General features: G+C 42.5%; 1 protein-coding gene across 1 annotated transcript in view; it reads left to right on the top strand.

Annotated features, from left to right (window-relative positions):
* pla2r1 (phospholipase A2 receptor 1) overlaps window positions 1-13395 on the top strand; it is a 71204-nt gene extending 57809 nt beyond the window's left edge. Inside the window, exons 24-30 of the mRNA XM_033024135.1 lie at window positions 141-379; window positions 1891-2059; window positions 3806-3967; window positions 5537-5659; window positions 7549-7719; window positions 11213-11248; window positions 12802-13395. Of these exons, the coding sequence (XP_032880026.1) occupies window positions 141-379; window positions 1891-2059; window positions 3806-3967; window positions 5537-5659; window positions 7549-7719; window positions 11213-11248; window positions 12802-13022 (1121 nt within the window). The 3' untranslated portion in view covers window positions 13023-13395. The remainder of the gene's footprint in view (window positions 1-140; window positions 380-1890; window positions 2060-3805; window positions 3968-5536; window positions 5660-7548; window positions 7720-11212; window positions 11249-12801) is intronic.
* Window positions 13396-16750: the final 3355 nt, after the last annotated feature.

The following is a 16750-nucleotide window of genomic DNA, read 5'->3' as shown; positions in this document are numbered from 1 at the left end:
TTGAGCCACGTCAAAGAAGATTTTCTGTTACGACAGACAATAAAGTTTTCTGAATCTGAATCTGAATCTGAAAGCTGTTGTTCTGTAATTGGATTATTCTCCTAGCAGATGAATCTATCCCACTTTCTTTTTCTCAACAGATACATCCATCCATAATATCAATAAATCGTCTGTATATCAGATTCCTGATACATTTGCGTACGGCAATTACACATACAAGCTACTTAAGAAGAACGTAACTTGGTATGAAGCATTAAACGAATGCAAACTGAGAGAGGCTGAACTGGTCAGCATCACCGATCAATATCACCAAGCTTTCCTCACTGTCATCGTGAATACACTGGCACATTCTCATTGGATTGGACTCTCCAGCCAAGATGTACGTGCAAAACTGTGTCACTTTTTAATAAAACTTTGATATCATTCATCATGTGTAGAAATGTGGACAATCAAAACCTTTTCCCCAGGATGGAAAAATCAAATAGCTTAGTTTAATGTATTGTCACGTGTACCAAGGTACAGTCAGCGGAAGGTCTCTACGTGATTACAATCACGCCATCCACAGTGTACAGATACAGGATAAGCGGAATACCGTTTAATGCAAGATAAAGTCCAGTGGAGTCAGATTAAAGATAGTCCGAGCATCTCCAATGAGTTAGATGGGAGGTCAGAACTGCTCTCTAGTTGGCGATAGGATGGTTCAGTTACCTGGGAACTGATAACAACCGAGAAGAAAATGTCCCAGAATCTGGAGATGTGCATTTTCACACTTATGTAACTCTTGCCTGATGGGAGAGCGGAGAAGAGGGAGTGACTGGGGAGAGACTCGTCCTTGATTAAGCTGGTGGCTTTGCCAAGGCAGTGTTAGGGCATACTAGAGGGCATGACTTTAAGGCGAATGGGGCAAAGTTTCAAGAAGGTGTGCGGGGTAAGTTTTTTTACAGAGAGGGTGGTGGGTGCCTGGAATACACTGCCAGTAGCACAGAGGTACAGCCGCCGCCTCGGACCACCAGAGACCGGGGTTCAATCCTGACCTCGGTTGCTGCCTGTGTGGAGCATGTGCAAGGTCAATTTGGAATAATTTCATTAATTACACTCCATCCATCAGAGCTTGTCATTGATGGTACATGCAAGTTATGTCTGTGGACAGAGAGAGAACCAGTGGTGCAGCGGGTGGAACTGCGGCCTCACAGTGCCTGAGACCTGGGTTTGATCCTGACCTCGGGTGCTGTCTGTGTGGAGTTAGCACAGGCATGATACGTTAGAGGCATTTAAGAAACATTGGGATTGGCACATGGATCTGGAGGGACCCAAAATGCTGGAGTAACTCAGCAGGTCAGGCAGCATCTGTGGAGAAAATGGATAGGTGACATTTCGGTTTGGGACCCATCTTCAGTCCCAACCTGAAACGTCCCCTACCCATTTTCTCCAGAGTTCCTGACTGACCTGCTGAGTTACTCCAATATTTTTTGTTTATCTTTGGCATAAACCAGCATCTGCACTTCCTTTTTATTACATACTGGATATGGTGGGATACTGATTATGTGCAGGCAGATAATGTTGGTCTTGGTGTCATGTTCGGCACATATATTAACTTTAATTGAACTCTACTGGACATTGCCTTGCACTAAATGTTATTCCCTTTATCCTGTATCTGTACATTGTGGACGCATTGATTGTAATCATGTGTAGTCTTTCCACTGACTGGATCGCATGGAACAAAATCTTTTCACTGAACCTTGGTACGTTTGACAATAATAAACTAAACTAAACGATTGTGTGCTGAAGGGCCTGTTCTTGTGCGGTACTGTTCTAATGTTGTACTGTTCTATGTTCTATGTCAATGTTACTGTGAACATGTTATCATTATCCATTTGTCAATGTTTGCAGGATGGCCACAGCTTTGCTTGGTCAGATGGTAGTGCTGTCGTTTTCACACAATGGAGTGCAGAACGTCCTCATTCCTCTCACGATTGTGGATACATGGACACAAAGGGCTACTGGAGGACCGCTGACTGTGAAACTCGACTCCAGGGAGCTGTTTGCCAGGTTTTAGAAAGTAAGAGCTCAGCTTCAAACCCTTTCGAAATGATGATAGACACAAAAAACTGGAGGAACTCAGCGAGTCAGAGAGCATCGCTGGAGAAAAGGAATATGTGACTTTTCTGGTTGAGACCCTTCTATTCCTCACCTATTATAGGTCACCTAAATATGTCACCTAAATACGTCACCTATTCCTTTTCTCCAGAGAAAAGCTGTTACTCCAGCTTTTTGCGACTATCTTCGGTTTAAACCAGCATCTGCAGATCTTGTACAGGTACATGTCTGGGAACGGTCGAGGGGGATATGGGCTAAATGTGGACACATGGGACTAGCTTGGTCAGCATGGACGCGTTGGGCAAAAGTGCCTGGTCCCGTGCTATATGACTCAAGTGTAAGTCAGCCTGTTCCTACCTGTATTATTTGCATTTGGGCCCTAATGTTGAATCCTGTTCAAAGGAAGTGATTTTTTTTATTAAATTTATGTAAACCTCTGAAGAGATAGCGAGGTACATCAATTAGCATCTGAAACCCGCGATCACTAGGTTCAAGATCAAAGTCTATACTCAGACGCTTGCACACCACATGACACTAACCACTTCCTCAGCAAATACGATCTTCTGCAGATACTTCTTCTTGCGTATGGAGCACACAGCCTAAAGATGTAGGTCAACTTGTTCTATTTGATCTTGTTTGTGCTCGTCGGGTTAATTGCATTAATTGAAACAGGGTGGTCCATGTGAAGGTTGCAATCTCCCACCCCTCTTTAGGTATTATAACAACATTTAAAAGACACTTGACAGATACGTGTATTGGAAAGGTTTAAAGTGATATGGGTCAAAAACAAGCAAATTAGATTAGCTTAAATGGGACATCTTGGTCCTTGTGAACGAGTTGGGCAGAAGGGTCTGTTCCCATTCTGCACGACTCTCTAAATCTTAAAAAAGCAGTAATAGAAATTGCCCATCTACAAGTGTGTAGTAACAAGTCTTCCCTATACACCCTGCTATAAATACAAAGTGCTGGAGGAACTCAACGGGTCAGGCAGCATCTTTGGAGAATATTGAAAGGTGACATTCTGGTTCGGGACCCGTCTGATGAAAGGTCCCAACCCAAAAAATTACCTGCCCATATTCTCCAAAGATGCTGCCTGACCCGATGACTGACTCTAGGATTTTGTGTGTTTTTTTGTAACCCAGCATCTGCAGTTCATCGTTTCTATGCTGTGAATCACATTCTTGATATCCATGGTGTGGTTATCACCACTCAGACAGCAGCACAGCGCCAGAGACTTGGGTTCAATCCTGACTAAGGGCAATGACTGTACGGAGTTTGTACGCTCTCCCTGTGTCCCTGTGGCTTTTCTCCAGGTCTCGCATTCCAAAGACTTGTAGGTTTATAGGTTTCTTGGCTTCTTTAAATTGTCCCTCTTGTGTACGATAGAACTATGTGTGTACGGGTGATTGCTAGTTGGTCAGTGTGGAATCCTTAGGCTGAAATGCCTATTTCCATACTGTATCTCCAAACTAAATTAAACTAAACACTCAGATTCTAAAAGAATTGCTTTATTTCTGAACATTGAAAATACTCACAAGACCTTTATGGCCAGGAATTTAATGAAAGCACCTAAATTTCAAAATATGATGTTACATATAATATGGACACATTAGGGTGTGGGGGAACCATAGCTTAATATTCTTAATATAATAATATCTTAAATTAAGATTTAGAATATTCTAAATCTTTCTCATTCATCTATTTACAGCTGCAACATTAAATCCACCTGCACACAAAGCAGAGTGCCCTAACCTTGACGAAGGTTTGCCCTGGATTCCGTTTCGAGGCAATTGTTACCTTTTCGATTTGGTTTTATACAATTCTTCAAGCTTGACAATGGAAGAAGCGAAAGACATTTGCGGAAACCTGGGTAAGACGCAGTGCCTTGAAAAATTAGCTTTACCCTAAATAACCTTAGTTTAGTTTACAGCATGGAAACAGGCCCTTCGGCCCGCCAAATCCACACCGACCAGCGATCATCCTGTACACTAACACTATCCTACACACTAGGGACAATTTACAATTTTTACCAAAGTCAATTAACCTACAAACCTGTACATTTTTGGAGTGTGGGAGGAAACCGGAGCACCCGGAGAAACCCCACACGGTAACAAGGAGAAGGTACAGCACCCGTAGACAGGATCAAACTCGGGTCTCTGGTGCTGTAAGTAGGTATGTTGCAAAGCCTACCTGAAGCGTCTTTGAAAATCTGCCGCTGCGTGTGTGCGCGATTTTGGCGCCGTTTAGAGGGGGCGGGTTTAAAACGCGATTTTCTCTAGGCTGTTCAAATCGAAGATGTTCAGCCTAGTTAATTATTAACGAAAAATCGCTGGAAGACCCCGTCGCAAAAGCTATTATTAGGTTTAAAGGCCTCGTAAAATAGTTATAGTAGTTTAAAAATCAATCTCTAAACCCGCGACCGCCAGCAACCGCAGAGTCTCATAAAGCAAATAGCAGAAGTTAGGTTGTATATTTTTACATTAAAAAGGGCTTCTAAAGATCCCTTTATACAAAATGTAATATTGCGAGTAGCTCAATTTGGGCCCATTATATCGCGCAGTATTTTTCTGGGCATTTGGGGCACAAATCTACCGCAATGTGAACGTTCTAAACCAGCGCGTTCCACAGGGACCCACTGGAAAGCTGATTTAAATGGGCATTTATTTACAGCAATTGAACACTGAATTCCTTCCATTTGGTCTATAAATTAATGTAAATGAGATTTAAAAATCATGTTTTATTGTGAATTATTTGTGAATATTATTTGGACATTTAGGCTATTTAAAAATGTTAATAATTTATTAAGAAATGGATAGATGTTTAGATCTAGTAATTGAAGTCTGAAATTAGCTACAATTAGGTAACTAACTAATTATATGCTTTAATTTCAGGTCATCCAAGTAAGATTATTTTATATTTGTTTCAGAATGCTTCAATCTATGATAACTGAAAATTTCATTCAGTTCTCTTAATTTTTAAGAAAGTTATGGGCTTTTGACTGTTCACGATCACAACTTTTTTGTTATGTCCATAGAAAATCAATAGGGAACAAGATGCTCATTTCCGAGTATGAAAATGGCCATAACTTTTTAAATACTTGAGATATGAAAGTGAATTAGGTGTCAAATTAAACTTATTTTTATGCTTTATCTGATGGGATAAATTACAGACTTGATTTTTAAAATCTCAAAATTTTGTAACATTGCTACTGTAAGGCAACAACTCTATCAATGCACCACCGGGCCACTACAACACCATGCAGTGCAACACCATGCACTATTCAGCTTTGAATTCCTGTGGAGATGTAGCTAATGAATAATATATACAGCACTTAAAAGTAGTGACAAAGGGCCTGTTTCTGTGCTGTATGTCCCATGATTCTATGGTAAGATTACTTTTATACTCATGATAACTTACTACAAATTTCTTAACCTTACAGCTGCAAAATCTTTCATTTTACACATTAATGATGAAGAGGAGAACAATTTCATTCTTCAACAAGTAAAGCTGTACAGCCACATTGCAAATGTAATCTGGCTGGGTATTATGTTTGACAACAATGGTGAGTTATGACCAAGTAAAAAATTAAAATACTCCAAAAGAACATGCAAATGTTTTGTGTATTAACCAGCATCTAGTTCTTTGTTTCTACTTTAAAAATACTACCTTGCATTTAAAAATTCGAATTAAAAATACTTTCTTGCAAATATCTTTTGAGTCATAGAGTCATAGAGAGATACAGTGTGGAAACAGGCCCTTCGGCCCAACTCGCCCACACCAGCCAACAATGTCCCAGCTACACTAGTCCCACTTGCCTGCGCTTGGTCCATATCCCTCCAAATCTGTCCTATCCGTGTACCTGTCTAACTGCTTCTAAAACGATGGGATAGTCCCAGCCTCAACTACCTCCTCTGGCAGCTTGTTGCATACACCCACCACCCTTTGTGTGAAAAAGTTACCCCTCGGATTCCTATTAAATCTTTTCCCCTTCACCTTGAACCTATGTCCACTGGTCCTCGATCCCCCTACTCTAGGCAAAAGACATTGTGCATCCACCCGATCTATTCTTCGCATGATTTTGTACACCTCTATAAGATCTCCCCTCATCCTCCTGTGCTCCATGGAATAGAGATCCAGCCTACTCAACCTCTCCCTATAGCTCACACCCTCTAGTCCTGGCAACATCCTCGTAAATCTTTTATGAACCCTTTTAAGCTTGACAATATCTTTCCTATAACATGGTGTCCAGAACTGAACACAATATTCTAAATGCGGTCTCATCAATGTCTTATACAACTGCAATATGACCTCCCAAATTCTATACTCAATACTCTGACTGATGAAGGCCAAAATGCCAAAAACCTTTTTGACCACCTTATCTACCTGCAACTCGACCTTCAATGAACCATGCACATGTACTCCTTGATCCCTCTGCTCTACAACACTACCCAGTGGCCTACCATTCACTGTGTATGTCCTGCCCTTGTTCGACGTCCCAAAATGCAACACCTCACACTTCTCTGTATTAAATTCCATCAACCATTCCTCCGCCCACTTGGAACGGTCGATCCAGATCCTGCTGCAATCGTTCACAACCATCTTCACTATCTGCAAAACCACTAACTTTTGTATCATCAGCTTTGAAGCACTTATTCATTAACAATTTAAAATCTTGAGTTGGTGATCAGTATTAATGATTGTGACATTAAATATATGAACTTTTTTTTACCAATTTCCACTGATGTAAACTAGCAATTCTATCTCCTTTGTTAATTTTAAATTTAGACTTTAGACTTTAGAGATACAATGCAGAAACAGGCCCTTCAGCCCACCGAGTCTGCGCTGCCCAGCGATCACCCCATACACTAGCGCTGTACTACACACTAGGGGTAATTTTACAACTTACGAAGGTAAATAATGCAATCATAAGGTCCTGGGGGATTCTAAATCATAGAGCCAGACTTTTGTAAGGAATTTGGATTCTGTTCCTTTCTGATGTAACTTAGTGATGCCACCCCCACCCCCACCTTAATCCATCCCCATCCCGAACACCCACCCAAGCAATGCACAAGTGCTGGAGGAACTCAGCAGGTCAGGTAGCATCTGTGGAGAGAATGGACAGACGGTGTTTCAAGTCGGGACCCTTCTTCAAACTAATTATAATAGGGGGTCAGGAAGCTGGAAAAGAGAGATGAGTGGGGACAAAGCCTGGTAAGTGATAGTGTCTGAAGAAGGTTCCTGACCTGAAAGGTCACCTATCCATGTTCTTCAGAGATGCTGCCTGACCGGCTGAGTTACTCCAGCACTTTGCCAAATCTTTATGCCTAATTCTATGTCCGTAGATGTGGATCTACAATATGGTTGCAGTTTTTCTTGGGATAATTGCTTATTTAGTATGTCACTGAAAAGAACATGTTTCTTTATGGGTAACTTCTTTATGTTACGTTGCAGATAACACACTGAAATGGTTGGATGGCACCCCGATAACATATTCAAACTGGGGTGCAGAAGAACCTAATGCACATCATCTCTCCATTGATTTCTGTGCTGGCATGAGATCAACAGATGGTACATGGTTTCTGACCAACTGTGCAGAGAGCCTTGCAGCGGTTTGTCAAACAGGTATGTCCTAAGCTCTTTGAAACATCGCGTGCCATTATTGAAATGTTATTATTGAGCCACTTTAGTTTAATTTCGTTAGAGATACAGCATGGAAACAGGCCATTCAGTCCACCGAGTCCATCCAGGTATCAGGGGTTATGGCTAAAAGGCAGGAGAATGGGGTTGAGAGGGAAAGATAAATCAGCCATGATTGAATGGCGGAGTAGACTTGAAGGGCCGAATGGCCTAATTCTGCTCCTCCAATTTATGAACATGAAAATCCCGTAAACGAGTTCCATCCTACATACCTGGGATGATTTACACAAGCCAATTAATCTACAAACTACATCTTTAGAGTGTGGGAGGAAACTGGAGCACTCATAGGAAACCCGCGTGGTCACAGGGAGAACATGCAAACAGACAGAACCCGTGATCAGGTTCAAACCCGGGTCTCTGGCAGCAATTATACCGCTGCTCCACAATGCACTCACCAGTTTAGTGGACATTGTTTTTGTTTTATTAATGATGTAATGTTACTGAATGTATCTGGCCTAATTCTGCTTGTATGACTTGCGGACTTGTGTGCTTTGGAACCAAGACATCAATCCTGTGTCTCTGGCGCCACGAGGCAGCAGCTCTACCATTGTGTGGTTCCACAAACACTGCAGTCATAACCACTGAAGTCCTTACACAAGATCTTCTCAGGAGGCCTTTATGCCAAATATTTATGAACCCAAGATATTTAGATTTTTTTTTTAAATTAAAGAAACTAAACCATTCGAAAATATTTCAAAGCAATTAAAAATACTCTCAACTAATTTAAAAAAAAATGAATATGCTGTAAAATGAACAAACAAAAATAATTTTTCCAATGAAGAATGCTAACCTCTGAAACCTTATTTTGGGCAGCAAAGTAGTGCAACTGGTAAAACTGGAGATCTGGTTTCGATCCTGACCTCGGGTGCTGTCTGTGTGTAGTTCGCAAGTTCTCCCTGTGACCATGTGGGTTTCCTCCAAAGACGTGCGGGTTTGTGGTTTAATTGGTCCTCTGTACATTGTCCCCAATGTGTAGAGAGACGATGCGAAAGTGGGATAATCACTTTCAGGTGGTCAATATGATCAGGTGGTCAATGGTTAACGTGGACTTTTTGTGGACCCAAGAGCCTGTTTCTGTACTGTGTCTTTAAACTTAAACTAAAGAGTGTGGGGTGTGCAGGAGGTGTGGCCTGGGATCAATACACTGTGGACCATCACATGGAATTAAGTCTACATTTTGCTTGTTTATACTCCAATACACTTTTGTGCATTAGTACCGATGAGAGAGTACATTTCACATGATAATAAAATCATGAGCGGAATAGATAGGAGTAGGGGAACCAAGAACCAGAGGGCATAGGTTTAAGATGAGAGGAGAAAGATTTAATAGGAACCAGAGGGGCGACATGTTGACACAAAGGGTGGGCGGGTGTCGGTGGGCGGCGCGACTCACGTCGCAGCGACCTCTGCAGTCCGTCTGTCTTTATTATTTTTTGTCTCGTTTGAATGTAGTTTTTATTTATTTTTTTTTGTGTATGTGTGTGGGTATGTGTGTGGGGGGCGGGGGGCGGGGGGTGGGGGAAACTTTAAAAATCTAACCCCTGCATGGAGAACCCGACCTTTTCTCTGTCGGGTCTCCGTTGTCATTGGGGCCTAGCACCATGGAGCGGCCTCCAACCGGAACGACCTGGGGCTCCAGTCGCGGAGCCTGCAGACCTACTCACCATCGCGGAGCTGGCCGATTTCGGAGCGGGAGGAGCGGTGGTGGCGCGCTGCTGCGACCCGACCCCGGGGATTCGGAGGCTCCAACCGCGGATCCCTGCTGGGAGACCGCTTTTCGGGGCTTCCGCAACGGCGACTTCACCCGCCCGAGTTGTGGGGTTGAAGATTACCTGGAGCGGGGCCTTACATCATCGCCCCGCGCGGCTTGGAATGGCTGCGGAACTTTGCTAGCACCCGCCGGGGGCTCCAACAACAAGACCCGGAGCGCGGCCTTGCATCACCCGGCGCGGCGTAAATGGCCGCGGGACAATTACCATCGCCCGCCGGGGGCTTTGACTCTGACATCGGGAGGGGAATGGGGAGTGCAGGGGAGAGATAAGTCTTTGCCTTCCATCACAGCGAGGAGGAGATGCGCTGTGATGGATGTTTGTGTAAATTGTGTTGTGTCTTGGTTCTTTCTTGTGTGTATGACTGCAGAAACAACATTTTGTTTGAACCTCAATGGGGTTCAAATGACAAATAAATTGTATTGTATTGTATTGTATTGTATTGGTATATGGAACGAGCTGCCAGAGGAGGTAGTTGAGGCGGGTATAATGTCAATATTTAAGACATTTGGACAGGTACATGGATAGGAAAGGATTAGAGGGATATGGGCCTAATTTAGGCAGGTGGAACCAGCACAGATGGGGTATCTTGGTCGGCATGGACGAGTTGGGCCAAAGAGTCTGTTCCCGGCCTGTATGATTCTATCACTCCAAGTATGTCAGCCTGTCCTTACTGGTATTATTTGCTTTTGAGCCCCAACGTTCAATCTTGCTCAAAAATAAGAAGTGATTTTTTTTAAATTCATGCAAATCTCGAAAGAGATAGCGAGGTACATCAATTAGCATCTGAAACCCGTGACCACAAGGTTCAAGCTCAAAGTCAACCATCAGATGCTTGAACACGACACGACATTAACCATTTCCTCAGCAAATACGATTATCTGTAGACTGTATGTAGAAACAAGGAACTGTAGATGTTGGTTTATACCAAAGATAGATACAAAGTGCTGTAGTACCTCAATGGGTCAGGCAGCATCTCTGGATCATTTTAGGTCAGACCCTTCTTCAAACTCCTGACTTCAGACTGCCTGAGCACGGCCGTGCCTGAGGTCAATTGTTGTCGTCCTTGATTGGACCAGGTTTTTTTCTTGCCTCCTGCTCTTCACCCCCCCCCCACTCTCGTCTTTCAGTCTGAAGAAGGTTCCGGAACCGCAACGTCAGACATCCAGAGCTGCTGTGTGTATTTCCTCCAGCTGCTCTGGTTTCCTCCCACATCCTAAAGACGTGCGGGTTTGTAGGTAAATTAGCCCACTGTAAATTGCCCCTAGTGTGTAAGGAGTGGATGAGAAAGTGAGATAACATAGAACCGGTGTGATTGATGGTCAGCGTGGACTCAGTGGGCCGAAGGGCCTGTTTCTATTCCGTAGCTCTAAACTAAGCTAAACTAAACCATTCAACTTCTGTACATTCTTAGGCCACAGAGCATAGAACGGTACAGCACTTGAACAAGCCCTTCAGCCCACAATGTCTGTGCCGAACATGATGCTAAAATAAATGTATCTCCTCTCCCTGCGTGTGATCTGTATGGTCCACATTCCTCCATTGCTTGCATATCCATGTGCCTATAAATACAGTTGTGGTAAAAATGTCAAATGATTTCTATACAGATATATTGTTTTTTTGTAATATATTTCATTTCATGATTTCAGATTTGAGTGGAAACGCTTACATTCCAAAACAACATGGTAAGTTCCAAATATATATTTTTCTGTGCAGAATTATAAAAACATCATTTACATTATGATGGTTAATTAAACAGGTTCCTGATATTTACAAGATTGCAAGCTATAGAAATCTTACTCAAGCATCTGCAACCTCTTGTGTACCATAAAAAATTGCTCTTTGCTTTTCAAGGCATCCAGGCATAGGACATAGAACAGTTTTGCACAGGAACAGGCCCTTCGGCCCACTATGTCTGTGCCGAATATGATGCCAAATTAATTCAATCTATGAAACACTGGAGTACCTCAGCAGGTCAGCCAGCATCTGTGGAGGAAACGTCACCCATCCGTGTTGTCCAGAGATGCTGCCTAACTTGCTGAGTTACTCCAACATTTTGTGTTGGTCTTGGTATAAACCAGCATCTGCAGTTTCAGCAACACAGAAACGGGCTCTTTGGCCAAACTCATCCATGCTGACCAAGATGCTCCTTCTACACGTCCCACCTGACTGTTTTTGGCCCATATCCCTCTAAATCTTTCCTATCCATGTACTGCCCAAATGTCTTTTAAATGTTCTCCAGAGATGCTGCTTGACCCACTGAGTTACTCCAGCACTGTGTCATTTTTAGGGATTCTCCTACTCTGGGGTAAAAGACCTTATCCTTTGTGCAATAACCTTATCAATTCCCTCATGATTTTATACGCCCATCAGCCTCCTGTACACCAAGGAATAAAGTCCTAGACTGCTCAATCTCTCCATATAACTCAGGCCCTTGAGTAGTGGCAACACCCTCCTCTTGCCCAACTTGTCCATACTGACCAAGATACCCCTTCCAAGCTAGTCCTACTTGTCTACATAAACCTTTCCTATCCATGTATCTGTCCAAGTGTCTTTTAAATGTTGTTATAGTACTTGCGGAAGAATGTGCTGGCATTGGAGAGGGTTCAGAGGAGGTTTATGAGAATGATCCCAGGAATGATGGGATTAACATATGATGAGCGTTTAACAGCACTGGGCCTGTACTCGCTGGAGTTTAGAAGGATTAATAGGGAGACCTCTTTGAAACTTACCGAATAGTGAAAGGCCTTGATAGAGTGGTGGAGAAAGTGTTTCCACTAGTGGGAGAGTCTAGGACCAGAGTGCAGAGTCTCAGATTAAAAGGACATACCTTTAGATAGGAGATGAGGAAGAATGTCTTTAGTCAGAGGGTAGTGAATCTGTGGAATTCATTGCCACAGACACCTGCATTGGGTATTTTTAAGGCAGTGATTGATAGATTCTTGATTAGTAAAGGTGTCAAAGGTTACAATAGAACGGGTTGAGATGGAAAGATAATTGAATTGTGGAGTCGACTCGATGGGCTGAATGGCCTAATTCTGCTCCTATGACTTACGACCATGAACCTGAACTAAATACACCCACACTGAGTGTTTCTTGAGAATGTCGACTTTAAAGCAAATGATTTTTCCTGAATAATGTGAATTTCTGGAATCTGTTTATGAATGTTTATTCCGTTTGGTTCAAACTTGGCATTTTGTGATATTTCAAAGAAATTAATTTTGTTGTCTTCCCTCAGAATACCAAATTGGAAATACTACAGTGCTCACCACAGTGCTGGCATTACTGGTAACTCTGGTCATTGTCGTGGGCGCAGTTGGTGCTTGGTATCTATGGAGACGGAATCGGCCTTCATTGCGGTTTGCAGGAAATGCTTACTATAGACAATCTGCCCCAGAAGTTACTGATGACGATGGAAATATTCTAATTTCTGCATTTGAAAAGAATGGTGGAAATTAATCAAGTGAGGTTATGGCATCTATATTTACAAAAAAAGTCTTGTTGGATTATGACAGACATAAATGTTCAACAATTGGTCGTTTAATCATAAGTATGTTGAAATCATTGTTATACAATGTGAATTCAATTTTCTGCACATTGTGCATTCAGTACATGAATTATATTCTTGCTAATATTTTCTAGACTAAGTAGAGTGCCTATTTTTATACAGTACTTCTATTATTAGTTATACCAAGTTATCATTGAATTGGTCGAAACAGCATGGAAACAGGCCCTTCGACCAACAGTCTGCCCCGACCATGGATCTCCCTTTCACACTAGTTCTATGTTATCTCCTTTTCCCATCCACTCTGTACACACTAGGGGCAATTTACAGAGGCCAATAGAAACCCCAAATGTTGTAAGAAGGGACTGCAGATGCTGGTTTAAACCAAAGATAAGCACAAAAGGGACAGGCAGCATCTCTGGAGAGAAGGAATGGGTGACGTTTTGGGTCGAGACAAGAAGAGTCTCGACCTGAAACCACCCATTCCTTCTCTCCAGAGATGATGACTGTCCAGCTGAGTTACTCCAGCTTTTTGTGTCCATCTTTCTGATGGATGCTCTTCTAGTTACGACGTCCCCAATGAACTGAAGCATTATCTCGGCATGTTTATTCTTGTTCAGCAGTCATAGTAGAATTACCATTGTGTCTACTCTATTCAATCATGGCGGATCTATCTTTCCCTCTCAACCCCATTCTCCTGCCTTCTCCCCATAACCCCTGACACCCTTACGAATCGGGGACCTGTCAATCTCCGCCTTAAATATACCCAATGACGGTCTCCACAGCCGTCTGTGGTTATGTATTCCACAGATTCATCACTGTCTGACTAAAGGAATTCCTCCTCATCTACTTTCTAAAGGTGCGTCCATTTATGCTGAGACTGTGCCCTCTGGTCCTAGACTCTCCCACAAGTGGAAATATTCACTCCACAGATTCACCACCCTCTGCCTGAAGAAATTTACTTTCCTGTCCTTTGACACGGCAAATATTCCATTAGCCTTCCTACATTACCTTTTTTTTAAAAAGATATTGAAATAAGATATTTTGTGTAATAAGATCATTTCAAAATGGTCCATTTACTTTGCTTAGTTGGCTAATTCAACACAAAGTTGCTGTACGCTTACTCTGATTTACAATAAAATTATAGCAGTGAAGCAATGTAACCTGAATATTATGCGATGTTCCTGTGACCGTTTGTTGCGGACTAGGCCTTAAAACTTCATTTATACTTTTGCAGTTGAACAAATGTAAAAAATGTACTCTTGATCATGTTAGTAGGAAAGGGTCTGCATTTACTAGCACAGTAAACCCTTGTTAAAACAGTTCAAAGGGAAGAGAAATGGCGTCCGTTATTGCTGATGGTCTACTATAACCGAGTACTCCCAGTGACCGGTCTTATACAGCATGGAAACAGGCCCTTGTGTCCACCGAGTCCAAACGGACCCATTCACATTAATTCAATGTTACCCACTTACGCATCCACTCCCTACACACTGGGGGCAATTTGCAGTGGGCCAATTAACCTACAAACCAGCACATCTTTGGGATGTGGGAGGAAACAGGAGCACCCGGCGAAAAACCACGCTCCCTCAGGAAGAACGTGCAGGGAGAAAGGTATTATCATTGTACAAGTAGTATTAGTATTAGAAACAAACAGCTGCAGTTGCTGGTTAATAAACAAAAGGACAGAAAGTGCTGGAGTAACTCATTGGTCAGGCAGCATTTCTGGAGAACATGGATAGGTAAAGTTTCGAGTCGAGAACCTTCTTCAGACTCTTGGGCCTGGGATCCAGGTGAGTTGACGGCCTCGGCCTGCTGGCGGCTGGGGGAGAGGCGAGGTTCGTCGGAGTCGATGGTCGCAACCCGCGGGCGGCTGGAGTGCTGGCAAGGGTCAGCAGCGGCAGCAGATGCAGCCTGGAAGCGGCCGGGACAACTGTGTGGGCCGGCGGTGGCAACAGTGGGTCCGGTCTGGAAACGCTGGGGAGGCAGTGTGGTCAGTCCACTATAACCAAAATCTGATATAAAGAGGTCTGCTAAAACAAGGGTTTACTGTACTGTAGAGGGGTCAGGTATTTCTAGAATTGGACATAGCAGTTACTTTTCTGGAATGCATTCATTTTTCTACTATTTGTTTTTATTAGTACATCTGTTAACTGAATATTCCAGTGTTCTTAAAACTTGCTTTCTTGAACGTGAAATGTCGCTGCATTCTCTTTTACCCGCTCACCAGCCACAGAGTCAAGAGCGTTTGATTGTCATTCGTACCGACAATGGAACAATTAAATTCTTACTTCAGCAGCGCAACAGGCCTGTAAAAGCAATACACACAGACAATATATAACAGGCAAAAAAAAACAATAACTTAATAACTACCATATGACTGCAAAGAAAACTGGTCAAGTGCAACCAAAGACAGTGAATAGAAGTTCATAGTTGAGGGTAGTGTTGTACAGTGTTCAAGAGCCTGATAGTTGTTGGGAAGAAACTGTTCTTGAACATGGCGGCTAAATTATGTAATTTAAGTAATGATCACCGTATGATGTCGTTTTCTTATCCCATTGGACTCTTTTTGGGGGCCATGACCTCCGTTGATCTGACATAACATGCAATCTAGAAAGGCTCTGGAGCCAAGGGTGCCAGAAAAACGCTGGTGTACCTGTACTACAATCTACCCTCATGTAGTCAAAGATAACCAAACGAAGAATTTTATTATTCATCAATAATATCAACCAGGAATGGTCAAATCTTTTAACAAACGAACAAGATTATCCAAATGTTAAAAGAAAGGCAACCTACCCTGTTTAAGGAAAGAGAAGGCCTTGATTTTATGTTGCCTGTGATTTTTAAGGCTGGTCTGTGCATTGTGTAAAGTATCTCAGTTTAATTCCCTGCCTAACCTGCTGAATTACTCCAGCACTTTGTGTCATTCTAGACTCAGTTCCCTGACTGATGAAGGCCAAAGTACGAAAAGCCTTCACCACCCTATCTTCCTACTCACTGTCAACTTTGGATGCAAGTAAACAGTGAGCATTGATAGAATCGATTGTTTTAACACTTTTAAAAATTGGGAATGATTCATCTCATCTTCTGAACTTAGGGTGAACTTAAAATGTTGCAATTTGTTGGAAGGAACTGCAAATAATGGATTATACCAAACATAGACACAGAATGCTGGACTAACTCAACGGGTCAGGCAGCTTCTCTGGATGAAGGATTCCAACCCGAAACGTCACCTATTCTTTAAAACTCTGCAATCTACACGTACACTGCAAGGTTCCTGGACCACGCTGCCTAATGCCCGGAACGGAAATGGATGCAAATAGACTATACCTTTATTTACACAAAAAGCTAAAGTAAATAGTTTGCTTGCAATTTTATAAGTGCTTCGCTTCTGTTGTCAATTTAAGGTGGAAAGCCCCACAAATCATTGAAGCATTTATTGTTTATCACATGATGGAAGCAGCAGCATTCATGCCTGTTGGTTAATTCATCGTGATCCGCAAGAGGTCACGAATCAAAAAGAATAAACGAAGAAACTAAATTACTCAGAACGAATGCTTATCCCTTTGATTTCCCGGCCATTGCAAGAGACTTTAGAGATGCAACGCGGAAACAGGCTCTGAGGCCCCCGTACACTAACACTATCCTACACACTGGGAACAATCTACAATTTTACCAAAGC

The sequence above is a fragment of the Amblyraja radiata genome, chromosome 7 (assembly GCF_010909765.2).
Source record: "Amblyraja radiata isolate CabotCenter1 chromosome 7, sAmbRad1.1.pri, whole genome shotgun sequence".
NCBI classification, from domain to species: domain Eukaryota; kingdom Metazoa; phylum Chordata; class Chondrichthyes; order Rajiformes; family Rajidae; genus Amblyraja; species Amblyraja radiata.
This window is presented reverse-complemented; position numbering and strand designations above follow the sequence as displayed.